The sequence below is a fragment of the Neovison vison genome, chromosome 4, assembly GCF_020171115.1.
Source record: "Neovison vison isolate M4711 chromosome 4, ASM_NN_V1, whole genome shotgun sequence".
NCBI lineage: Eukaryota > Metazoa > Chordata > Mammalia > Carnivora > Mustelidae > Neogale > Neogale vison.
In genome coordinates this window covers 19,790,639-19,818,235 of record NC_058094.1, presented here as the reverse complement: position 1 = coordinate 19,818,235, position 27,597 = coordinate 19,790,639, and the positions used below count along the sequence as shown (strand labels likewise).

The following is a 27,597-nucleotide window of genomic DNA, read 5'->3' as shown; positions in this document are numbered from 1 at the left end:
ATATTATCTTGGGGTCATATGCCTCTTTGAGAGTTCAGTGACAGCTATGGACCCTCTTCCCAGAAAAACAAAACAAAAAAAAGTTGGGCGTATGTGTGTATGTGTGTGTGTGTGTGTGTGTGTGTGTGAGTGTGAGAGAGAGAGAGAGAGAGAAAGAGAGAGACATACATTTGCACACAGTTTAATGTTGTTCACAGATTATCCAAAATATATTCGTGGATCCCGGGATAAGAATCTCCCAGTCTAGCCTTCCCATGTTATCAGTAAGGAAAGTAAATCCCACCTAAATGAACTGACTCACCCAGGGTTAAATGAGAAAACCAGATCTAGGACCTGATCATGCTGGTTACTGTGTGCGATGGATCAACTCAATGCTTGGCCCGTGGACACTGAATTTAGACTGTTTCTATCCCTCCTATACCCCACCCCTACCATCATAGTCATTTTAGTAACTAATACGATTTGGGCTATTTGAGTTTATATTATGGTCAACTATTTTTAATAATAATTATTATACTAATAGTGCCTTGCTTTTGTGACACCTGTGTTGGAGACTGAGCATTCCTCATTGCATTCTCACAACTCCCTGAAATAGAAGTGAGTGCGTATTATAAACCCCATTTTACATGCAGGAAAATCAAGACCCAAGGAAAGCTGTTCAGAGCCAGGGGAGAAGTGAATGGCAGTTCTTGGTGTGCCCTGAATTCCCATTTCGGGGAACCGGGCTTGCATAGAATCTTCTTGTTTAGAACAAGCAAAAGCAAGAGCACAAAGCTCCTTGAATTAATGCCCAGACCAGTGTTTCTCCGGCCTCCCTGAACATCAGAATCACTTGGGAAACTCCTCCAACATATCCAAAGATACACACAGTTGATCAGGGCTGAGGCCCAGATATGGGCGCTTTGTGGAAATTCCTAGACGACTTAAATGTGTAGTGGCCAAAAGTGAGAATTATCATCCAGACCTCACAAAAGATGGATACAATGATGCCTGATCTTGTCCTGTGGTTGGATAAGGGGCTGCCCTGACTTTCATGCCTGGTATTCCAAGGGAAGACAACATTCCATATAGTTTGTTTTTGAAATGCGCTGCGAAGACATTCGGACAGTGTCCTTTGGGTCTGGAGGGATTAACTTGCAGTGTCTCAGTGACAAGCGCATTTGCAAATGCATTAGCTCCGCTTGATATCAGAATTGGCCCAAAGCAGAACAAGCCAAGAAGCAGCCGGTAAACCTCAGTAACACTGATTGCGCACAGTTACTCCTCGGGCTGACTTCTGGCTGCTGTGAACTATGTGGTGCCGTGTGTGGGTCAAGAAACCCAGCTTCCCCCAGCCGCCGGCGTAAAACACAGCTCTCGTTGCATGTCCTGTACCTCGGGATGGAATTTCGGGATGGAGTTTCAGCCGCATTTGATGGTGAGGTTGCCACTTAACAACTGTGGCCTTGTACCCTGGGAAAATTGCACTGTGTCAGGTTCTTTTAGAGCTGCAGAGGATTTTTAGAAGAAAAAGGAAATAGACCGCCTACCGTGCCAAGGAAAGTTGAAGGCTGGTGGAGGTCAGCTGCTTTTTAATTCAAATATATGTGGGGTCTTTAGTTTGAAGAGGTGATGATTCTCTGCCGAGGAACATCTCCTCATACCTAGATCTGTCTAGTCACCCAGATTTGGCAGAAGTTTGTGCTAACTGATGAAAAGTTCACAAAGGAAGGTGTTAAAGGGGGCTCTCTTGCTGGGCTGGGAAAGCCAGAGATCTGCTTAGAGAGGGCCCGCAGAGCCCGTCGGCACCTCAAAGGAAAAAGCCGCCTTTGTTGTTGCTATGTGTGACCAGCTGTGTTACTACAGTGGGACAGTGGGACCCTAACGGAGCTGTGTTCCAGGCAGGGTAGCCACCTGCACGTACCCACAGCTGGGGTTGACGAGGTGACGAGGTCAAATTCACAGAGCCAGAGTAATCAGGACCAGGCACACACTGTATCTTTGTAGGCCCACTGGTGGCATGACTGTCTCCTGCCTTAGCTACGTCAGAGGAGGCAGAGGACCAAGGGGTCCCTGTGTCTGTGTGCACTGCAATTCTGGGCTGTGGGCCTCTGTGTGGAACACAACTTAGGAGTCTCAGGCTCTGTGGAGAGTCTGAAGTCATTTTCGTCAGGAGCTTCTGATCTTGTGGAAATAGGATATATACAGAGAAATAGCTGGAAAAAAACTACATTTTCCATATGTATTTCCTTAGCAGAGACCTCAGTTGTTTATGGTTCCCAAACCTCTGTGTCTGTTGGGTGACACCAACATTCGTTTCCAAACGTTCTGGAATGGGACTGTAAGGGAAACTTGGGAAGAAATCTAGAAGCTGGTAGCCTCCTTGGCATTGGGAGCCTTGACAACACAATTGATCAGAGGGCTATCAGTCGGGGAGAAGAACCGGATACGGAGCAGCACAGAACGACAGACCGGAACCCCTCCACGGCACCTCTGTGTCAGCCTTTCACTGTATTTTTTTTTTCATTTATTTATTTTCAGCATAACAGTATCATTATTTTTTCACCAGACCCAGTGCTCCACGCAATCCGTGCCCTCTATAATACCCACCACCTGGTACCCCGACCTCCCACCCCCTGCCACTTCAAATCCCTCAGATTGTTTTTCAAGTCCATAGTCTCTCATGATTCACCTTCCCTTCCAATTTACCCCAATCCCCTTCTCTCTAACTCCCCATGTCCTCCATGCTATTTGCTATACTCCACAAATAAGTGAAACCATATGATAATTGACTCTCTCTGCTTGACTTATTTCACTCAGCATAATCTCTTCCAGTCCCGTCCATGTTGCTACAAAAGTTGGGTATTCATCCTTTCTGATGGAGGCATAATCCTCCATAGTGTATATGGACCACATCTTCCTTATCCATTCATCCGTTGAAGGGCATCTTGGTTCTTTCTGTAGTTTGGCTACCGTGGCCATTGCTGCTATAAACATTGGGGTACTTCCCTATGACCCTACAATTGCACTCCTGGATATTTACCCCAAAGATACAGATGTTGTGAAAAGCGTCTCACTGTATTTAACCTCGGCAGCCATGAGTGATGTTCGCTGTCTTACTTGTGCTTCCCACATAGTATGCAGATTTCTCCTTGTGGCCACTTCGACCTGGAAGTACACTGGAAAGGGAATCTGGGAAATGTACTTCTGGCTTGGCCAAGGGGACCATACGGAGCCAGCCAAGGGGACCATACGGAGCCCTGCCTCTTATTATATTCATGCTCTTCCTAAAATCAGGCCCACAGAATATCCCCAGTACAAATACTTGGAAGGGGTGGGGACACTGAATATGAGATCCATCGGTCAAGGAGGAGAGAGGATGAAGAGGATGACCTCAAGGAATTGTACCCAGCACTTGCTACCACACGTGAAATTAGATTATATACCTCAAGAGTTGCTTCTACCATTGTCTCTATAAACAAAAACTATCTCTTTGTTCCCTCTGGCTCCTTGGGGTGGGGACACAAGACAGAGGAGTAATTAAAATGGGAGTCCCCTGTTTGATCTTTTCTCTCCAAACTTAAAAAACAAACAAACACCTCATTCTAACAAACTCTGGTTCTGTCCATAACATGACTCATCTCAGGTACTTTATGAAAGATGGAAGCAATAGGACCAAACTGACTATGGCCATCTGGGAAGTTTTCCTGGATCATTTTTGAATGCCCAGAATGGAAGCCCATTTTCCAGGGTTAACCTATAAATTAATCACTTTCTTGCATTAAGACTTAGCGAAGCTCTTCAGTCCTGGCTCAGAATCCAGTGGTTTGGCATTCGAGTAAACATGCGTGGGTGTGGGAGCTGGCCCAGGAGCGCAGACCACTTAGTGGAATGTAATGTCTGGTATGTTCTTCAGGGATAACAGTAAGAAGGAACCCATTTTAGTTGGGCATCACGGTGAGCACAGTGACGGTTACTTAATGTGTATCATCTGTCTCATCTTTGTCCCAACCCTATAACCTGGATATTAGCTCTATTTTATAGTTGAGACTGACAGAATTTGAGTCATAGCCTCTGGTTGTATGAGTAAATGGAAGAGCCAAAAGCCAGACTAGCCCAGGTCTGTCTGTTTCCAGAACCCTTGGTCTTTCCATTGTATCATGGTACCCTCCAAATGTGTTGGGATTATTTAATTTTCTGGTCCTCAATTTTTCCACATGGGCTAATCTTGGCAAAGTCTGTTACCAACTCTGTCAGGGATTAGGTGTTCCTCTAGGAATGGAGATATTGGACAGAACCCCAGTCTTCAAATCCATACAGTGTGCAAGATTCCTAAAGATGTTATGATCCATAACATAACACAAAGGCCATACCTACTGTTTATTGCTAGACCCCGGGAGGTGGGAGTGGGGTGGGGTCTACTCCCAATCTTTAGCCAAGTCAGCGTGGAACCTCCCTAGGTCCTTCAGTACAAGTCCCTAAACTGAGATGGTTCTGAGGAGCCTGATTGGCAGCCCTGTCCTTGGCCCACAGATCGCTTGGTACCAAATATAGCCCCATGTACTGGTAAAATAAGAGTTTCTAGAGAAGAAATCAGACGCATAGTTTCCTCTGCCAGGGTTACTCAGCTCCCAGCGACCATGACAAAGAATTTCTGAGGTTACTTAGTTCAGATAACATGCTCACAAAGACCACACTCCATCCTAGACCTATTTTCAACCCGTTTACTTCCCCCCCTTAGAGTACTACCACCTACTTGTGACCTGTGCTATCTCTGTGAAGTACACACACATACACATCATTTTGTTCTTAGCTCCAATCACAGCGGCACCACCTTGGGGGTAGAATAAAAAGAATGAGACTTTGGTTCACTCTTAAAGGTTAGATAATATCAAGGCATCTGGGTGGCTCAGTTGGTTGGGTGTCTGCCTTTCTTGGGTCATGGTCTTGGGGTCCTGGGATCGAGCCCTGCATCGGGGTCCTGGGATCGAGCCTTGTGTCAGGCTCCTTGCTCAGTGGGGAGCCTGCTTCTCCCTCTCCCACTGCTGCTCTGCCTTCTTGTGTTCTCTCACTCTCTCTGTCAAATAAATAAATTCTTTAAAAAAAAAAAGGTTAGATAATATTACCAACATACTATAGATCACCTCTTATGAGTAAAATAGTATATGAAAAACGTGATTGTCTACCTGATAAATAACCTTACTGTGTATTGCCTCTTTAGTCTCTTTTAAAACTTTTACTATATTCATTTTGCTTTTTAGCATCGTCCCCAAAAAAAGCATAATCATTTCTGGGTGTTAAGTGCCTAATAATAAAAAGCATTCTAAGGGCAAATAGCTAATTGGGTAAAAGGTTTCTGTGGAGGAAAGAATTAGGGGTTAGGGAGGAAGTTGGACCTTCTGGAGCCTCTTTCCTTTTAGCCATGAGCTCCTGTGGGAGTTAACACATGGCGTTGGGAGTGTGTGTGTCTCCTGCTGCTGGAAGCCCCAGTTCGCCATTCTTGGAATTCGAAGGAACTTTCTGTATCCAGAGTGCAAGCCAACTTTGTAAGGGGGTGGGGGGGGCAAGGTAAGAGTGATAATTTGCATATCCTCTGTGGTATTCAAAGGCTCCCAGATGGCAGATTTTTTTCCTTCAGTAGTAAAGGAATTCCAAGGAATCTTGTGGTTATAATGTATGTACATTGCTTCTCTTCAGTGCCTGGACACTGCTTATAACCTCTGGGAACCACCAGGTCAAGAGTGTGCTGTCTGGCCTCAGCACAAGCAGATCTTGGAAGTGGTCCCAGTGAATCCAGAGCAGCATGTGGGAAAGGGTATGAAGCACCAGGACAGGCCACAAATCCTCCATCTAGCCTCAACCCCATTTCCAGAGGGAGCCCCCTGGAAGGCAAATTTTCATCCTAAATCTGGAAATCCAAGTTCAGTGGACCCCATCTCTCCCCCTCCTTGAAGTATGCCACAGTCCCCCATGACCGGCCCCTCCCCCCACAATGGAGCAAAGTGGACTAAGGGTGAGCCTGGGTCTGAAGCAGACCTTGGGTCGATGTGGGCTGGAAGGGGAGAGATTCTGTGAGAAACCAGCAGGCACTTGGCATTCCTCAGTCGGAAACAAAAATTCTTCAGTGTTGCTTTTTGTTTTTGTTTTATTGGGAAAGTCACTCGTAACCTATCCTTGACTTTCCTTCGAGGCCGATGGCACAGTCTGTTCTTTGGGGACATCACAGGGCCCTATAGTGTGCTGAACATGCATAAAGCGTAGAGGAAAACGAATTCTCTGGAGAGAGGATCCTGTGTTTGTCTAAGAACTGGATCTCTGCCGCCTCCCACACCACTCGCTGTCTAGCCAGCTGCATATTTGGTGACCAGATTTATGGGACTACACATACAGCTGCAAACCCTTTCTTTTTTTTTTTTTTTTCCCCTCCCCAAGAACAATGTTCCACTGTCAAGGCTATTATGCACTAAATACAGACACACAACTTATTTACTACAGCAGTGTCTAAAACTCCTGGTATCCTTGCTGAATGTGAATGTTTTTGCAAACATAAAGCATTCTCTAGATGTAAGGAATTCATTCTGTAGAAGTAACGAGCACATTCTGACTCAGCTTACTTTCGTTCTGCACCGTCTTTGTTAAAGTGAATATCCTACAGACAAGACCAATGATTCCTTAAGGAATTCTATACTCGATTTACTTTAAAGTTATGCTGACTGTTTGCAGTGGTTTCTGGATTCTCTAACCTTGGGGGATACTCTTAGCTTAGGGAGAAATCTCTCTTATCACCCTGGCTTGATTTTTATTTTTATTTTTTTGTATTTTATCTCAGTAAATAATACCAACTCCGTATCTATTTCCATCTCCCAAAACCAGAACCCAGGGTGGCTTTCCTGGGTAATCACCATGCGATGGTTGGTCTGTCTTTTCCTTTCGACAGTTTGCATTCACGAGGCTGTTTGCGGGGAGAGGTTGTGTGTGAAGAGGGACAGAAGAGAAAAGCCAATATTTATTTAGTGTTTCACTATTATTAAATACAGGGCTTAGTAGCTAATCAGATTTGATCCTCATAATAAACTTGATCCCCATTTTACAGATGAGTAAAGCATAACTCAGGGTATTTATAACTTGCCCAAAGTCCCCTTACTCGTAAATCATAAAGGTTAGAGTTAAAACAATTCTATTGCACTATGTAGAAAAGGTACATATTATTTAGGCACATCTCAGTTTGTTACAAAATGAGCTGCTAGTGAAGCTACTAAAATGAGCTGCTAGTGAAGCTACTACCTAGGAATGCTAAGATAAGGTTAGTTGCCTACTTTTGAAATTTGTATCAATTAATCATATTATAATCATAGTATTAAAACTTTGTCTCTTGGTCTCTGTCCTTTTTTTTAAGATTTTATTTATTTATTTGATAGAGATTACAAGTAGGCAGAGAGGCAGGCAGAGAGAGAGAGGGGGGGCTTGATCCCAGGACTCTGGGATCATGACCTAAGCCGAAGGCAGAGGCTTTAACCCACTGAGCCACGCAGGCACCCCTCTTGGTCTCTGTCTTGCCAACTGTTTTGTTATTTTGAGGGAAAGCTTCAAACAGGCTTACCCTCCAATCCTTTCTCCTTCAAGAACACAAGGAAAAGGAAGAGAAAAGCCAGGGTAGCTCTCACGTGAGTGCAGTCATTTCAGGGAAGCGAGTGTCTTGGTGAATACAGATTTCCATGGCAGGAAGAAGTCACTTATGTAATCATAGGTGTAGTGTTTCTTTCCAACCTCACTTGCACTTTGGATAACAATCGAATGATTGTGAAGGAACGCTAGCCATACAAGGACGAATGTCCAATTGCGCAATGCAGGGTTCAGTCCATCTGTAGGGTTGTCTGGCGTCAACCTGGCACAGGAGAGGACTGGCACAGGAGAGGAATTAGAGGCAAGATTATTTAGTTGTTTTGGCTCCTTATCAGGAGAGAAGCTGGAGTTCAGCCTAGATATTCATCCCAACCTGATCACACCCTGAAATGTGCTGAGTCCTACCCCTGTCTTCCTGTTAACTCTTACCAGACCTACCATGGTTTCTAGGACTTTTCTCCACTACCTTCTTGCTCAGAAATCACTTACCTATGACTTACAAAGGTGCTATTCTTCCTTCTCATTAAGGATGACGTCCTCCATATCCCCTCTGTATAAAGTCAGCGTACCCCCGTTCTTGGAGGAGATGAGTTTAGAGCAGCTACATGACCTCGTGCTTGATCTCCTTTCTGTGAACCGGGAAATGGGAGAATTGCAATAAAAGCTCTGAAAATAGATCTGATAAAGGTAATTATAAGCAGAAGAAAAGCATCACACCCTCACGTAAATTCTCATTTCCACCTACGGGGGGCGTGTACGTTCCCTGAACCTAGGTAGGAGGTCATACGGTACCTAATGTAGATCTAGTCACATGTTCTGTGTGTTTGTATGTGTGAGCTTTTTAATACAGAAGAGAAAAAACATTTTCCCCAGGCTGTGTACTTTCTGTGGTTACTTGTAATATGTCTTTATTTGCAGAACAGAGTGTACCATAGATGCTAATTCAAAGTCCGTCATAACTGAATATGTTATGCCATTCTACCTGCATTTCCAGATCATTTTGCACATTTTTAGTAACAGGACATTGGAACTGCAGGAGCCACATCAGTTGTGAGAACCACTTAGGGAGAGATGACGTTTTTACTAACAGACTGACTCCAAAAATACCACCTTGAATACAAGCATGATGAATGTTTGGAAGGCTTTTTTCCCCTCGTCATTCAAGAAAAAAAAAAAATCAATATAAATATGTAAGTTCATATATCGCTCAGGACTTTAAGTGGCACAAAAGCAATCCAAGATTAACTGAGTAAAAACCTTTTTACGCAGTTGGAAGACCCAAAATATCACTTGTCGACATCACAAGATATTTGAGCAGACCTACACTGCTTAATTAATAGTTAAAGCAAAGAGAAGAAACATGTGTCTTCTACTATTCTCTGTATTGCTCAAACTTGCATATATAACTTGTACTTTATAAATTTGTATTTATGTGAGACTGTGGAGTCATATGGAGTTCAAATTCCAGAAGTCACACTTAGTTGTGTGACCTTGAGCAAAAAACTTAACCTCTCAGACTCAGTTTGTTCATAAGCATTATACTGCTGATCATGGGTGGCCAGTGATAGAAACCAGCTAAAAAAGAACATTTTTAATTTTTTTTTAAGATTTTATTTATTTATTTGGAAGACAGAGATCACAAGTAGGCAGATAGGCAGGCAGAGAGAGAGGGGGAAGCAGGCTTCCCATTGAGCAGAAAGCCTGACGATGTGGGGCTCGATCCCAGGACTCTGGGATCATGACCTGAGCCGAGGTCAGAGGCTTTAACCCACTGAGCCACCCAGGCACCCCAAAAGAAAATATTTTAAAAGAATGTTTTAGTGGAGCACCTGGGGGACAGATTCAGTTAAGATCCAACTCTTGATTTCAGCTCAGATCGTGATCTCAGGGTCCTGGTATGGAGCCCCATGTTGGGTTCCAGGCTCAATGTGGAGTCTGCTTAAGATTCTCTCTCTGTCTCTCTCTGTCTCTCTCTCTCTTCCTTTTCTAGAGATGTACGTATTTTATAGAGAGAGTATGAGTGGGAGGGGCAGAGAGCGAAGGAGAGAGAGAATCCCAAGCAGACTCCCCGCTGAGCGCAGAGCCCAATGTAGGGCTCCATCTCACAATCCCGAGATCATGATCTGAGCTGAAATCAGGAATTGGACACTTAACTGAGCCACCCAGGTGCCCCTAAAATGACCTTTCTCTAAACTCAAGTGCAGATCAAGTCACCACTCATCAAGATTGATGACAAGTCCAATATAATATTGTTTTGGTGCCCCATTGCCCATGATTTCCTCTTTGGGATTATGTTGTTTCCCCCAGCGCCCATCCTGGGGTTTAGGCACCCCAATAAGATGGACTTGGACCACTGTGCTGCCCATGGTCCTTGTCCAACTGGCCCGGGCTCAGGACATAGGTCCTGAGCAGCGGCCACGGAAGGCTCATCTTCCCAATCACACAGCCCTTACCATTCCAGTTCTGAACCTCCAAGAGCCCCTGCAATCAGGAGGTCCATAAGACCCCTTCTTTCAACGAATCCTGCATCCGCCCTCTCCAGGATACAGAGATCTATGAATTGCTGGCATCAGCTCGCCCTTTCCTCCAATTCTTCTTTTTAATAACATCTTTGTTGAGTTATAATTCATATACTGTATAAAGTGTATATCTCACTTATTTGGGCATAGTCACAGAGTCATGTGACTATCTCCACAATCAATATTAGAACATTGCACCACCTCTGAAAGAAGCCCTACACTTTTTTTTTTAATGAAACAATTATTTTTGAGGATTGAAAGTTGGTTACAGTTTGAATGGACTAGACACCCTTTCATACCTCCCCATGCCCCAGCCTTAGGCAACCACTAATCTACTTTCTGTCTCTGTGCATTTGTCCATTCTGGACTTTCTATATAAATGGATTTATACGATATACGGTCTGTTGCAACTGACTTCTCTCACTTAGCATCATGTTTTCAAGGTTCATCCATGTTGTAGCACAAGGTTGATTCCATTTTATTGCTGAATGATATTCCATGATATGGATATACCAAATTTTATTTCTCTTTTCATCCATCGATGGACATTTGGCATCCTTTGGTTCTTGGTGTACCAAGTCTCCCTCTCTTCAGCTCTTTGCCTCTGGTGACCCCAGATCAGGGGCATAGACTCCAATATCTGTTCTCTAGGTGGCAGAGAAACACATGTGGACCATGGCAAGTAAGAGAACATCTACTAGGGGTAGCCCCTACTCAGCCATTGGCAAGTGGCCATCGTGACCTGATGTTATTAGAGCTTTAGATTGTTCCAGAGAAGCTAGATCCTAGATGTTTATGTGGAAATTTCCTACTTTTCAAGTGTTGGTCAGTGAAAACAACCAGTGTGTGAGAGAGACAGAATATAATTCTGGTTGAGACTAAATGCTAAAGGTAATCCCTGGTGATGCAGAGACACATCTCTCCTTCCGGAGCCCATGAAGGTTTTGCTGGAATGTAAGCTCACCTGGCAACTACTGCCTTCTCATTAGGCATCACAAAAGGACTATTCATCTCTTTGGAGGAAAGAAAGACCCAGGTCTAAAGTCAGCACTCTGGATCAGGAGGGAGTGGACTTTCTCTTATCCTTTGGCTCATGAGTATGCTGGAACAGATAAAACAAAGCACTGTGAATGTTTACTTTAAATTAGTGCTCAATTACCTTGCAAATTACCCATGGCCTTCCTCAGGAGGGATTGTAACCTGCCAGTATGACTTTGATTATGACATGACTTCTATCATGGTTGAGAACTGCTGATTCTATACAACATGTGCCCTGAATCCATGAGGACAGATTTATGGAAATGGGAAAGGAGAAACAGTGATGGTATGGTCTCCTTACATACGAGGATACCATGGCAGTATAGGTTAGGAGTGGAAAATATTGAGGTTCATGATAACAGAAAGTGTTCATTATGTAAATAACCACTTTGCTTACCACGGCGCACTTTCCATTTTGTTTTGCATGTGACCACAGAGAAAGTGGGTATTTTTAAAGGGAAAGAAATTCATGAAACCAATGGTGTAGTGCTTGACATGTACAAAGAGGCTTTAAATTCATTATCTAATTTGAGCCCCTGCAGATAAGCATTTTTACCTAACCCTGTTTTATAAACTGAGACATGGTAGAGAAGACATGACTTGATTAAGGTCATCAAACAAAAGGAGCCAAAGACTTAAATGCTTAGGATTAAATTCCAAATCCCACATCTTTTCCATATATAGCTGCCCTTCTAATACTTTCCAATATTGGTTTGAGGAATAGGATAGGTATTTTTACACTTAATAATATAGTGTTTTATTATATTTAATTTATAGATTTAATTTTATTTTTATATTTAAAATATATTTTGTGTTTTGAACATTTATAATTTGTATTATTTATATTGTATCAATACAGTGTTTGAGTTGATAGTTATTACCCACTCAGAAAATAAGAAAAGGAAATAATGATTTTCAAACTATTTTCATATTTTCCTATTCTTTGAGTCATTAACACTAAATCAATTAATTAATTAATCAGATATGCATATTAATTACCAGGGGATTATAAAGAAATATGATAACAACAGATATGTGAGACATTCAATCAGTCAGTCTCAACCAGAGAATCTCCTTTCCTTCCCCTATCTCAATCTTCTCTCCCTTCTTCCTTTTTGTCTTCTTTCCTTTCCTCCTTTTTATTTTCTTATTTTCTTATTCAGTGAGGGGATAATTTATAAGAAGCAAGAAACCCTTCAGAGTCAATCAAAATTGTGCTTTTTTTGCTTAATGCATTTATACATTCAATTCATTCAACAATGAATATTTATTGGGTTACTGCATTGGTTTTTCTATTGCTGCTGTAACAAATTGACATAAACTTGGCAGCTTGAAACAAAGAAAATGTATTGCTCTAACTCTGGAGTCAGAAATCTAAAGGTGTCAGCGGGTCTGCATTCCTTCTGGGCTTTCGGAGGGGAGAATCCACTGCCTTGCCTTTTCCAGCTGATAGACGCGTACATTTCTTGGTTCCTGGCCCCTTTCTCTTTTCTCTCTCCACTTTCTTGCTTCTGTTCTGACTTCTACTTCTGCCTTTGGCTTGCAAGTCTCCCTTTCATAAGGACCCTTGCAGTTACATTGGGCCCACCTAGATGACTCAGGATAATCTCCTAATGTTAAAAACAGCTGATGAGCAACCTATTCCATCTGGAACCCTAACTCCCCATTGCCCTGTAAACTAAATATTCAGAAGTTCCAGGGATTAGGACATAGACGTCATTGGGGATTGGGGATATTGTATCTACTATGTGCCAGGCACTATACGAACTTATATTCTGTGGGATTCTGTTTTGCTAATTAGATATACTTATCACTGACAGCTGGAGATCTGTGTGTCTCTCCATTTTTCTATTTGAGGGACATAAATCATTTGAATGTCCCATGTCTGCCTCTTTAGACACACAACAGATATACCAACTGTTATTTTGTGTCAGCTAAATAAGAAAGTACCCAGCATCTGATGTCACCGCTAACCTCAAGTGAAGTACCTCCCTTTGAGGCAGTAGCTGTAGATCATTCTCAAGCTGACTATGGTCTCTCATTATTGAACAGTACTTCTTTTTTTATTGTAATTCTCTCTCCTATCATGGGTTAACTAATACTTAGTGTAAAAGCTGACCTTTATTGGCCTCACCCACTTTCATAAGGGATGGAAATAGGGAAAGGTGTGGAATTTATCATCTCAATAGGAACACCTTGGCAAGTGAAAGGAAGCACTATTAATAATCCTTCAGAAACAGTCTGTCTTGGGAAAAGAGGCCTGTCTTGGGAATAGTGGTCCATAGGGGCTCCCTAAATATTGACTCCAAATGAATAACAGCCCTAAACACTGTGAAAATGTATTGAGTTCTCCATTGGCATAGAGCACTGTGGAAGCTTAATGTACTTCACTTCCTTTAATTCTTACAACATCTTATAAGGTGGGTATTATTATTATTAATCATCTCTAGTTTAGAGTTGAGGGAAATGAAGCTCAGGAATTTAAATACCTAGCTCCAGCTAGTAAGTTGCTAAATTAGGATTTAATCCTAATTTTGTGAAACATTAAGCCAAATACTTTTTCTCTTATATCGCCTTCCAGGAAAAGTGTGGATTCTTGGAAATTGTTATCTTCAGCTGGGGGCAGCTGGATATTTTAAGAGATGTTAGACATTAGAGATACACAATGACTTCATTAGAAGTCTATGGAAAAGCAGGAGCTGTAATAGATACTTTCTCTTTGTCTGTCCTTCAGGTCTGTCAGTTTGTCGTCTCTGTAAATGGGCTCAATGTGCTGCATGTCGACTACCGGACGGTGAGCAATCTGATTCTGACGGGCCCTCGGACGATCGTCATGGAAGTCATGGAGGAGTTAGAGTGCTGAGCAGGTAGACATCCCAGCCCTTCAGTGGCCTGAGAATGATCGAAGCCAGGATAACACAAAGCAATGCAATGACAAGACTTCCACGCACATGGATGGTTTTGGATGCACAAAATGTCTCCATACATACACATCTTGATTTGCATTTCATACACTGTTTGAATGTGGAAGAACCGGGTAGATCATCTTTAAAAAAAAAAAATTATGTCAGTGTATAAAAAAGTTCAGAAATGAAATTTCCTTACGTAGTAGAATTGCCTTACTCAGGTTCCATTTGTAGTTCTCAGCCATTGTTTTTTATCTTGGTTTGCCTAAAGTTGTTGAAATGCTTCTCTGGCCAAAACAGCAACATGCTAAAATCCTCTCATAGGATTCAATGGAGTAGTAATTACAGATTTTAAATTGTTCTCTTACCAAAATGAACCTGGAACTCTTTATGGAAAGATCTGGATTTCACCAAGCTTCAAATTAAAGCAACATCCAAAGGAATATTACCCGTTAACTAGCATTTTGAAGAGGTTCTAAAGCATTCAAGTGCTTAAAAGCCATTGGAAAAAAATGACTTTTTCTTAATTCCTGCCTTTAGTATCAACTTCTAACCTATGTTTTCATTTATGGCGTTCATTAGAAAACAAACACCTTGTGATGAATATAGATGGGATACATAGGGGGATACTACTTCTGATTATTTGCTCTGATTTCTCTTTCTGAGCCTAAATAATTTTGTCTTATCAATCAGCTACATAAGCTTTCTAGAATTAATCCAGAATATGTTGAATGTCAAAACAGAGGAATTTGTATATACACATAGCAAGCCTCTGGCAAGATTTCACGTTGAAGTTGTCCCTTTTTAAATGAAGTATTCTAGAGCTTGGCCCATATGTGATAAAAACTTGAAATTAAATTGCCTTGTTGGCCTGAATTTTTACTAGCTTTCTAGTGTAACATATTCTAAGGAAATGACATGTCCTGCTTCTTTGGCGGGATTGTTTTTCACCAAAACATCATCTTGTGTTGTCATTTTTCAGCTCACTGTATATATGCATGTTTCTTTTTTTGGTTTAGAAAAGAATGCATTTGGGGGCTTGGTGTATCAAGGAAATTCCTCAAAGTGCCAAATTAGGTAGTCAGGGAATGCCAAATTCTTGATTTCATATGATGCATTCTGAACAACCAGGTTACTTTCTTATCACGTATTAACAATGAAATATGAATGTTGTACCTCAGCCATTCTTTTTGTGATAGGTTATCATAATGTGTTGGTACTAGTAAAATGAACATATCGTGCTACAGATGTTACATATATATGTTTCTGGTAATCCAGCTTTTCTGATTTTAGCTTTAGTCAGAGAATAGGATTTTGAAGTAATATAGAACGTCTAATGTTAGTACCGTCAATCTCCATTTGGGAACTAGTAGCAATTCTTTGTGTATGTGCGATTATACTGTATGCCAGGCTTTGTGCTGCGGCACTTGACGTATGTGATCTCTTTGAATCTCCATCAAAATCCTCCAAGGGACACCTGAGTGGCCCAGTGGGTGAAGCATCTGCCTTTGGCTCAGGTTATGATCCCGGGGTCCTGGGATCAAACCCCGCATCGCGCTCCTTTCTTGGCGGGGTGCCTGCTTCTCCCTCTACCTGCCGCCCCACCGGCTTGTGCACACGTGCTCTCTGTCTCTCTGACAATAAATAAATAAAATCTTAAAAAAAAAAAAACCCTCCAAGAAGGGTATTATCACCCTCATTTCTCAGATATGGAAACTAATGTAAGCAAACTTCAACATCCGTGTTCTCACTGCTGCAAGATCTGCTAAGATTCAACCATGGGTTTGTTTAATGCTAAAGCCCATGTTACCGCCCCTCCCCCAGCCTTTCCCCATTTAGGGACCTACTGTTCTGGGGTTATTTTATACCCAGCGCTGTGCTAAAACTATACATCACTTATTCCTCCTGACCCATGAGGTTCAATATCGCCATTATCTCTTGTTTTACAGCTGAGGAAGCTGATTCATACAGAGATTAGTCATGTGACTGAGGCCACACAACTAGTGAGTGGGAGACCTTAGGATTCAGCCCAGAAAGTTCTTAGGATGTCTTTAAAAGACAAGTCTTAAATGCTGCCTCTGCTCAGGTGTTCATTAAGTTCAAAAGAAGGAGGACCACCTTTGTCGATGGCATCTTCTTCTTGCCTGCCATCCGTACTTTGAACTCATGTCCTAATGCCAATTGTCTTGGGCCCTGACATAATATCACTTCCCTTTAACCAATCTAAGCCCCAGAGAAGCATCTGTCTTTCTTTATTCCATTCAGCTTCCTGCCAGTGGAATTTCTTTGATTCAGAGTTTATTGATGTCTTCGGTCAAATGAATAGGAAGGGAAGAAGAGGAGGAAAGAAGGAAGGAAAGAAAGGAGGGAGGAACTATTTCTTCCTTTGGCTCCCATGACCCTCAGATGAAAGGCCAAATGCCAGAGAAGTCTAGTTAAGGTCAAGAGAGCTTTGCCTTAGCTACTCCTCAGCAGCCCCCCACCCTGACATCCTTACCTGGTAATGAAAGTGAGTGCTCCCATTCCCATCGGGACACTACTGAGCTCCCTCCAGCCTTTCCACATCGGCTTCTCCTCTCTGCAATATGACCTTCCTGTCTTTGCCTGGAGAAATCTAAGTAACTCCCCTTAGATTCTATCTTCTCTGAGAAATCTTTGCCAGCTCCCCACTTCTGGACTTGACTCCCCTTGTCTAAATTCCCATAGGCCCTTATGCATCAACGCCCTGTGTTTACAGCCCTGATGATATTTACTTGGAGGCTGTCCATCATGCATCTGTCTCCCTCACTACACTCTGAGCATCAGCAGGTGGTGACACGGTAGTGTATCAGCTGCCCCTGGCTGCTGACGTGCCACCCCACAACATGCCTGGTAACACTGTCTATGCTCATGATCCTGTATGTTGGCAAACGGTGCAGAGCTCTGCCAGGATGGCCAGCCACTGGTCCAGGTGGTGCCGGGTGGGTTCCCACGAACATTTATGGTCTAGGAGGGCTGTGTGCATGATGGCCGGTGCTGTTGGCTGAGGTATCTCCTTCCACCCCATGTGGCCTTTCCCCAGAGCTCTGAGGATTCCTCATCACGCCTCATGAGATCAAAGCAGGTGAGAATGGAAACTGCAAGGACCTTTCCTGGACTTGCCTGGGGAGTGACCCAGGGTTACTTACATAGCGTGTTGCTGGTCAAAGCAAGTCACTAAACTAGCTGAGAATCAAGAGGCGGGGAATGGTCTCTCCCTTTGACAGAAGGAGCTGCAAAGAATTTATGGCTACTTTTAACGCACCAAGAGTAGGTACTCACCATTCATGGAATAAAGGACCAAGGAGCTACCTAGTTTCTGAAAGGCTCTGCTTCCCAGATGCAAATCATTGACCAAACACTGGGTAGAAGTTCCTTACTAGTTTGTGAATAGAGCCCAGTGCCTAATGAAAACTTCAAAGTTGGAAAATCCTAAACTAATGGTGCCACATGGAGCCATGGAGAGCACGGTATCCTGTCCTCATTTTATGGATGAGCACAGCTCAGTGTGGAACGTTCCTGTGGCACACCCGAACTCATGAGGCTTGCTAGGGAGAAAGCCCGGGTTAGACGCTAGTCTTCTGCTTTCTAATGACATGTCCTTTGCAAGATAGCTTTCTGTAGCAAACACAAATGTGAAAATAGGCCTTTGGCTCTGGGGTGTTCATAAAACACAAGGAGTGCTGTCTACCTGTGAAGGTGACAGATTACATTTTAATTAACTCAGGCCATGGATTGTGAAATCATATCACTAAAAAATAAGTATCTTGTGTGATATTTTAACAGGCAAATTGCTTTAAAATTTAGGAACTCCACTTCTAAATGAAACCTCAAGAATTATCCTAAATGAAGAGTGAGCAACACTCCTAAGAGCTTTTCTTTCACACGCGCATTTGTGTGTGTGTGTGTGTGTGTGTATCCGCCTGCGCCCACACCCACGCATATCGTGTGTGTGGCTTCACTCACCGAGGGTCCCTGAAATGGCTTTCATTGTTCCCTGAGGAAACACTTTGGATTTTTCAGGAGTTTGTGTCGTGTGTTCGTGTTAGTGTGATAGAGGTGGAAATCTTTTTTGGTTTCTTCATTAGTGTGGTATATGCCATCAGTGCAAGTTTGAAAGCCAAGTTTGTTATTTCTGCTGTAGAGAGAAAAATGCAATTGCCTTTTGGGTCGGTCCTAGTGTGTGATGTTTGACTATTAATGTCTGATGAATAGTTGCCCAAGTTGCTAGGGGACTAGTTGAGAAATGGCGGGCAACCGGAAGAAGATACCCATATTTGAGTAGATGAAATGCAGTCAGCTTCATGCCATCTTATAAAAGTGACCGCATTGGGGTGGTAGCAATTAACAATTAACAATTTAAGAATCATTGCTTTCCGTTCAAAATAGAGTATCACATTGCCAAATACTCTTTTCAAATATTTGTGACAAGAGTCAACTTTTAAGACCTATTTTCTTTTCTTTTTTTTATGATTTTATTTATTTGACAGAGAGGAGAGAGCACAAGCAGGGGGAGCAGCAAAGGGAGAGGGAGAAGCAGGCTCCCCGCTGAGCAGGGAACCCCTTGTGGGGCTTGATCCCAGGACCCTGGGATCATAACCTGAGCCGAAGGCAGACGCTTAACTGGTTGAGCCACCCAGGTGCCCCTCAAGACCTATTTTAAACTGACACTAGCTATTCTTTCCTGTTGAGTATTAATCCTGTTTCATTTTCGTCAGAAGAACTTGGGAACATTTCGGTTTTACCAACTGGTAAGAATCCGTTGATATCACTGAGCATTGTTTTACTCATGAAAGGCAGAAATTCAGGTATAATATGATTTTCCTCAGTTCAACACCAAAAGGGCAAATCTGCAGCATACCAAAATGAAGTTCATCGTCAAAGTTAGCATATGATATTATCAAATGCATTAATATATGTACTTAATTTATATGTTTATTTTTAAATTAGGTTGAAATTTATGTTTTCCCTTCTTAAGAATTGTAGCATAATACTGAAAATTATAATATGAAAATAGATTGTATAGTATGAAATAAATGTTAAATTTTTAAAGTGGTAACTTTAGGTTTACAGCTTTTCCTGTCTTTTAGGACAAATTAGCCGTTTTTTTATCCTAAGAAAGGGTTGCATTATAAAGTTGCTCTACTACTAAGCGATCAGAGAAAACATATGGGATTCGTATCTAATTCTCTAATGTAGCCAAAAGTGCCATTTGTAACACTACTTAATGATGGATGTTTTCTGACGCTCTTTTGCCTGAAAAAAAAAAAGTGCATTAAAAAGCTTTTTCTGTACTATATTTGATTTGGAATCATTTTCTCCCTACATAGCCCTGTATTGATGAGTATTGTGGAATAGCCTATATGGGAAAATGTTATGTAGTTGTTTACTACTCTGGGAGAATGTTACTTCTTTTTATTTTCAACTAATTAGGAAATTGATTACATAATTCAGTATGTGTGGGAGTGGGTAATGCATGGGGTGATTGGATTACACTCAATATAAACCAAAGACACTTTACATTTTTCTCTCATTTCCTCCCTTCCTTTCTCCCTTCATTTCTCCCTTCCTTCCTTCCTTCCTTCCTTCCAGAAACCTCGCTGAGACTGTCTTGCTAGATACTGTATATAGGCCCTGGGAATACAAAACTGAGGAGACATGACCCTGTATCCATGAGTTACTTTTGGGCCTGCCTCCTAGAAGTGTTCTCTCCATGGGAGGGGTGGGGGGGCCGGATAAGAAATCATGGTGTTGAAGCAGGTGGTTTACTGCAAGAAACTACCATCTCACCCAAGAACCAGAACACTGACAGCACCTTACCCAGAGAATGGTAAAGTCAACAACTTCACAACCGTGTGCCCACTTTCCGTTACCCAGCAAAACCACAGCAGTCAGCGTTGACTTTACCATTCTCTTGTTTTCATTATTGTTTAGGTTTTTTTTATGAATTTTATTAAAAGGGCATCAAGTTTTATATAATCTGAGATTCGCATATTTTTGTTCAGGATTATATTAGTAAGATTCTTCTAGATTTTTCTGGGTAGTCATCATTCATTCATTTTTCACAGCTTCACAAATTTCTAGAACCCAAGTTATTTTCTTGTCATTGGGCATTTGGGTTGTTTCCACTGTTGCCATCATCATTGGTGGAGTTGTTAGGAACATTCTTATACCAACTCCTGGGAATAAGCGTAGGAATTTACCTTAGGCATTTACTTGGGAGAAGAAGTGCTGACTCATGGGAAACGTGAGTGCTGACTTTAAAGGACACAACTAGTTTCCAAAATGGTGAGTCACTGTACACTCCTTTCTAAAATATGAAAGTGATACATGTTGTCAATATCTTCTCCAACACTTGGTATTCTGAGACTTCTTAATTTTTGTCAAATAAATGTCTATTTGGTCAATGATACTGAGAGTCCTAATTAGCTCATAAATTTAAAGCACAGAAAATGTAATTGGCAGTTTATAATCCTAACTTACTAGATCAATGTCTTCATGATGCCTCCATGTCTTGAAACTTTTTATCCTGTAACAACCCTGTAATTCCAATGAGGCAAGGATTATTGGAAGTCAGTATGACATATTTATGGACATCCAACAGATAACTATTAAGCACGTGCTATGGGTCTGTCACTAAGTCGTTGGCAAACAACAGTAAATAATACAGGTCCCTGTCTACGTGAAATTTACATATTCTTGGGAGCCACAGATAATAAATTAATTATATAAATAAAACAGTTCATTTTAGATAGAGGTAAGTGCTAAGAAGTAACTGAAACTAGATGAGGTGATGGAGAATGACCAGGAGGATTTCAGCAGGGTGTTCAGTAAAACCGTGCTCCTCAGTTCCAGTGAGGCACCGTTCTCATTACAGTCCATGTGAACAGCGCCCCCTGGAGTTACGCAGTGCAACAGCTCTGAGCCAAAGCCTCTTTGCAAACCTGGTTGTTGGCCTTAATACCGAAAGAAGGCGACTGAGTCAGGCTTAAAGGAATCAAGAAGAGTATTGCAGGCAGAGGAAGCAGCAAGTCCAAATGTACTAAGGCTGGATAGGTCATAGGGGTTAAGAGCACGGGATCTGGAGACCTAGAGACCTAGATTCAGATTCCAGTTCCCATGCTCAAAAGCACATTCAGTTATATGAGGTCTCTAGGTATCTGTTTCCTGATCTGTAAAATGGGGATTATAGCACTGACCCAGATTGACTACTGTGAGCAGTAAATGAGATAACACGAGTAAAAGGCTCATCCTTATGCCTGATCCATAATAAATAACCAGTAAGTGGATGCTTGTCTTGTTTTTCTGCCCTCTAAACAGAAAGGAAAATGAATTCTGGAAAAGTTATGACTTGTCTCAAATCCATGCCAACTAATGTATATGTGGGACTGGAGCCTGGGTCCCAGAATGTTTAGTCGATGCTCTTCTCAGTGCATCTTTCTGTGTCTTGGTTTTCTCATTTTTAAATGATATAATCATCTCAGGAGGCTATTATGAAGATTAATTAGTTAATACATTAGATTAATTAGTTAATACTAAGAAGGGTCTTAGTACAGTGCCTGACACATAGTACTTTAAAAATAACAACTGATAGCTATTATTATTATTACTTTTTTAAAAAAAAATACTATATCTTTTTATTTTTTTTAAAGTTTTTTTTATTATTTATTTGACAGAGAGAATAACAAGTAGGCAGAGGCAGGCAGAGAGAGGAGGGGAAGTAGGCTCCCCGCTGAGCGGAGAGCCCGATTCGGGGCTTGTTCCCAGGACCCTGAGATCATGACCCGAGCCAAAGGCAGAGGCTTAACCACTGAGCCACCCAGGCACCCTGATTATTATTAATATTACTATATCATGCTAATTTCAGCCATGGTGACACACACTAATTCACAAGATTGTCTATACATATATATCTTCATCACCAACCCATGTACATTTTCGTTTTTACCATAGACTGGATAATAGATGGGTTAGAAAAATATATATGATCATCGCTATACTCAGTTGAGTACATTAAAAGAAATCACTCACTTTGTCACCTTGGTTATACTCCTCCTGTGCTGCAGAGCAAGGATTTTCCCAGGTTGATTAGAAAACACAGCTCTGGATTTGTGGCTGTATGTTGGGACAGAGTAAAAATCCTTCTGCTTTGAGTAGTTACTCAGCTCCCTCACTTTGAAACCAAAAATTACAAATAAATAACTTACCAAACATAATCTTTGAAACTCCAGATCTCATACAGAGTAATTTCACAACACGGCCTATTATCCATTTACCACCTGATCAGGTTCCTGGCAGTTTGATAGCCTGTTAAGAAAACAGTGAAAGTAATCAACAGGCATGCCTTACGTCCCAGGGCAAACGCTCTTTCTCAGATACACCAGCAACTCCGTCATGATTATCAGGAAGTTATAAAGGTTTCCTGAGCAAACCGTAATTGAGACATCGTTCCGTTTGTCTTTTGTGGGCAGCTTCCTAAGTCTAGAGGCTTAGGAGATTCATGCAGGAATTATGCAAGCGAAACCACCCGCTAGTGCTTCTGTTAGCACAAGCTTTGGGCAGGCGAAGAGTGGAGGCACAGGCTGCTGCTTGCCTTGGACATCTGACGCACGTCCTGGAGCAGAAGAAAGGCGCGCTCTGTAAAACCCTTGGCAAAGCGTCTCGGGCGCTTACATCCCGGATTTGACAGCTCCCTTTTCCTTCGCCTGTCATTGGGCCATTGTGACCTTCTTTCATTGCCTCCTGGGACTCCATATCTTACTCTAAATTCCCCTTGCTCCCTTGGGACTAAATATTAAACTCGCTTCTCCCTAAAATCTGAAATGCCTGGGTCCACAAAGGCTGATTGATGATACAAACTTGAGGAAGGGAGCTAGGGACGGCTCTTGAGGTCCAGCCTGAGTGGATGAGACTCGGGCTGGCTAGGACAGGGAGGAGGAGGGGGAAAGAAGAAAGAAGAAGGATATCTGATCTGTTACCTCAACTTTGAAGAGGTGTCTGTGTGTGCACCAAACCGTGAGAGGAGCCTGGAGTTCAGAAGATCCGCATGTTCCTGATGCTATGAAAGCTGAAGAAGAGGAGAGCCCTTACTCTTGAACCTGGGGTGACCATGGAGCATGTGACATGGGAACAGGAAGGTTCGTTAATTATTAAGCCGGAAGACTCCCAGGTGTGGAGCTTAACAGCGAGAGGGAGGAAGCTCTAAGGAAGACTGGAAGGTCAGGCCAGCGAGTCTGTTAGACAACGAACCCCTATTTTGTTTCGTTTTGTTTTCAGATTCTCTTTCAGCTTGTCCGAGCTACGTAAGATGTGAGAGGGGCTCCAGGGTGGCTCCGTCAGTTAAGTAGTTAAGTGTTCGACTCTTTGGTTTCAACTCAGGGCATGATCTCAGGGTCATGAGATCGAGCCCCGGGTTGGGCTCTGTGCTGGGCAGGGAACCTGCTTCAGATTCTCTCCCTCTCCCTCTGCCTCTCCCCCTGCCTCCGCCACACACCTGTGCACTTGCTCTCTCTGTCTCTCAAATAAAATAAAATAATGTTGTTTTTGCTTGAAATGGAGGGGGAGGAGGTCATATACCGACTTAGCTGTGAAATGCATGGTGTTTCTTACCGCAAACACACAGTAAGCCACTCACATCTCGGCTTAGCCATCCACCTTCCTGGCCTTCCTCCTTCTTGCTTAAGAAAACTGGCTCACCTATGGACTCCACACACTTCCATCTTAGTACAGAAATGGAAATAGAAGTATGAAATCAGAAATCAGGATCCTTTTATTTTTTAATCTGTAAGAGGCCTTGTAAATTTGGCTGGTTTACTCTCATTTTATGGACGTTAGAAAAACGAATAATAATAATAACTAATATTTATTTCACACGAAATACATGCCAGCTACTCTGATAATTGTGGTTTTATGGATGATCTCACTTAATCCTCACACGACTCCATGACATGGGTCCTAGTAAAATCCTTGCTTTGTAGACAAGGATTCCAGCTCTCTAGGGAGGTGAAGTCAGTGGCACAAGGTCACATACAGGCCAAATGGTGAGGCCAAGATTGGAAGCCAGTCATTCTGACTGCTGACGGCATCTGCCGCCCGTGGCAACCCGCTTTGTCCAAGGGCACGAGGTGGCACATGCATGCGGTGGCAAGAGAACCATCTAGAGCCAGACTTTGCACCCTGGGAGCATGCCACGCTCTAGCTGTTGCTGTGGGGGACCACAGCTGGGCCCCTCCTGAGCAGCGATGATCCAGGGCTCATCCCTCTTGCCTAGTGACTGCCCTTCTGGCTCGTGTTCCTCTTGCACACATGAGGGATTCCCCTTCCTCCCCTCTTTCTTCTCAACATCACTACCTATCATTTAGTTCATTCCTAGGGTTTCCTTTGCTCCCAAACTGGCAATGTAGTGGCCCTTTTTTCCAGCTTCCTTGTTGGATGGTTCTTGGGACACAGACACCTAGACATTTTTGTTTTCATGCACTCATTTCACTTCATTCATTCAATACATAATAATATATGCCTCCTATGCTATTAGGTCAGGCGCTAATCACTACAGGTGGACAGCCAACAAGTAACTTGGGAGTTCCAAAGGCTAGGAAGGAGCTACACTGAATCTTGTATCTCTCGGACCTAGTAACATTCCCTACCCACAGTCTGTAAAAATCTCTTCAAATTGATAGTGTACCCCAAAATGGAAATCGACCTAGACATCTTAGGTATCTTCTTGATGCTTCCTCCTTCCTGCCTCCTTTCTGAGATGACCTGTGAAACACACGGACCCTCCTTTTCATCCATTCCTTCAGGCAGTCTGGTACAGCCCAGTTTCCCTTGGTCCTCCAGTGAGGCCACACTGACATCTGCTGGACCACAGGAGACCTTCAATCTGGCATCTTTTTTAGAGCTTAGGGAGAGAAAGTGGGCTCGCAGCAAGGACCAAGGAGAGACAAAGAGACCTTTTTCTTTTAGAAGGAAAGACATTTATGGTCACAGACCCACAATAAAAGGAATCAAGGCAAAGTCCCTGTGACTCTAGACTTCTAGAAAGTTTCTCAATGATTGAGAAATCGAATGTCTATCATATGCCATGTACATGCTCAGGGTTTGATGGCCGTTCTTAACTGCTGGATTGACTTTATGCACATTGTCCCAAGTAACAACTCTACGTATGATACATTTCACAATGCTTCCTCAACTCCATTTAACCTTTGATCTTCTACCTTCCCTCTACAACCCCCACCACGTAGAAGAACTAGGTTATAAGTCCAGGGCTGGACTTGTACTCTGCACACACACACACACACACACACACTTGAAGGACAAGAAATTTTCATCCGAATGCAGTCTCTGAGAATTGTTGTTGTCTTTTAATTCCCAAGAAATTCTTCATTCTTAGATGTGTTGTGCTTTTCTCATGTGAATTAGAGGTCAAGAAAAGTGTGTTAGAGTTTGCTCTTACAAATAGGAACATGTAAACCTACTTTCTAAGGTTACTTCCATATCCAAGCTAAGTTACTGAGTATGGCAGAGTTTTATCAGGAGAGAAAGTGGCTGTTAACAGTCCAAGATCATTAGTGCCTAGAGCAAGAAAATCTCAATGGATATGCATTTTTACAGTTGCTTAACACTGCCCTTGTAACTATGAGGGGGCTTCCTGACTCCAGCTCCCAGAATGCACACATCCCCCTTCAGCTATGTTCAACCAGGGGATGAAGTACCTCTTTCTTACTCCTTGGAAATGCCTTCTGTTCACATCAACCACACTGTGGATGCCTTTGGATGATGTCAACATCTTAATATGAAAAAGAGCGAGTCCAGAAACAAAGCAGGCATTGGTTCTTTGGCAAGTCTGGTGGGGGTCATACAATTGGAGAGTTCTACGAGGGCTGAGACCACCCCTTGCATGAACAGAGACTGTCTCTCATTTGACAGTTGGAGTCTTCCCCTGGTTTCTCAAAGGGAATTCTACTGTAAAAAATAAAAATAGTGCATGTACAACTTCTCAATTAATAGTCTCCTTTCTTGGTGACAACTTCCTTTGCAGTTAGTGTCTAGACTCTAAATTCAAGTAAAGCTTCCCTTTTTAAAAATTTCTCCTGACCATGAGTTAAGAGTGCAAGGCATTTCCTTTAGATGCTCCTGACCTTTAGTTCCCTTAACCACCAACTGACTTTCCCTCCCTCTTAACTCCTTTCTTCCCCATTTTGACTTAAAACCTATTAATTCTCCTTATCAGTTTCTAGCAGCCTCTCCTAGCCCTTAATGAATGTTGAGCTCGATCTGTAGGAGGCTGGCGGGGATGGGGCAACCATAAACAGGAGAGTGGGTACAAAGCTCACTGGATGGAAGAAGCACTGGAGAATCCACAGGGAGGGGTTCTGTCTGTTGGTGGGTCTACGTAGGATGACACACAGGAGTAGAGCCAACCATCAGCATCTAGGCAACAGAAAGATCTATTGCGGTTGTAGGATCTGAAATAGGGGATAGAGCCAAAAGTCATCATCATGTAGACAAGGCAAAGAAGCATTAAGAAGGAGGGAAAACTAAAGCCAGAAAGAGAGCTCTAGATCTTTTGTCACGAGCTACATCTTCCACAACTTTCTTCCAGTCTCTATCAGCCAGGTGATGTCTTTGTGAACCAACCTCAGTTCAGTGGAATCAGAGAATTCAAGTAGATTTCTCTTAATTCCCTTATAATTGTCCATGTCATATTAACCATATTTCTAGTTATCTTGTCTTAATACTGAAGACCTTAGTCTGCTCATGTCAGAGTGCTTCATGACCTCTAGCATGTGACTCTACTACAAAATGGTTTATCTTTAAACATATGCATTAAAGACAGCACTAGGACACTATTTTAACATCCTAACTTGGGCAGTTGCCCTGGGGAATGTAGAAGACACACAGAAGTTAAATGAATGATTGCTGACACTGGTATTTCTACTACCACATTTCGGCCAGCTATTTCTACACGAGCCATTTGGAACCTCATAAAGTTGCTGTGAGCATTAAATGACATGGGATAACCCATGAAGAGAGCCAATAATCTGCTTGGCGTGTAAGTGCTTAATATGATTATGCTGATTATAATAAATAATACCATCGTCAGTTTTATTTTCCGCGCACACCAACTAGGAAATGTGACTGTCCTAGACGGACTAGACGCTTACTTGCCAATCCTGCTTCCTCTTCCTGGGAAGTCTACAGCCTTGAATTTGGGTAGGACAATGTGATTTGGTTCTGGCCACTGGTATGTGGATAGACGTTATATATACCGCTTCTCGGGCTGGCTATAAAAATATCCTGTGAAATCTTACACTCCCACTCTCACTCTAACATGGGTCCAGAAGAGAAGGATTCTGGGATAGAGCAGCCACACAATGGAAAGAGCCAGGATCCCTGAGTTGTCTGCGAAAAAAAGCGTCCTGACTCAGGTCCGGTTATGACATGAGCAGGAAACCAATTCATATTGTTGAAGCCACTGAGATTTGGGGGGTTTGTTATTGAGGCATAAATGACTT

At 42.5% G+C, this 27,597-nt stretch overlaps 1 protein-coding gene and 1 long non-coding RNA gene across 7 annotated transcripts in view; one reads left to right on the top strand and one right to left on the bottom strand.

The window, feature by feature from the left end:
* DEPTOR (DEP domain containing MTOR interacting protein) overlaps positions 1-15,195 on the top strand; it is a 130,517-nt gene extending 115,322 nt beyond the window's left edge. Inside the window, exon 9 of the mRNA XM_044245035.1 lies at positions 13,894-15,195. Coding sequence (XP_044100970.1) covers positions 13,894-14,022 — 129 coding nt within the window. The 3' untranslated portion in view covers positions 14,023-15,195. The remainder of the gene's footprint in view (positions 1-13,893) is intronic.
* LOC122904341 overlaps positions 1-23,283 on the bottom strand; it is a 40,745-nt gene extending 17,462 nt beyond the window's left edge. Inside the window, exons 1-6 of one of the 6 annotated variants that reach the window (XR_006384189.1) lie at positions 23,062-23,273; positions 22,291-22,390; positions 20,567-20,623; positions 11,086-11,223; positions 8,092-8,231; positions 7,492-7,880 (exon numbers count right to left, since the gene is read on the bottom strand). This is a non-coding gene — a long non-coding RNA (uncharacterized LOC122904341). Of the gene's footprint in view, positions 1-185; positions 1,453-7,491; positions 7,881-8,091; positions 8,232-11,085; positions 11,224-20,566; positions 20,624-22,290; positions 22,391-23,061 lie in introns of those variants that run through there. The other 5 variants (XR_006384187.1, XR_006384190.1, XR_006384192.1 and 2 more) reach the window with 5 other exon arrangements.
* Positions 23,284-27,597: the final 4,314 nt, after the last annotated feature.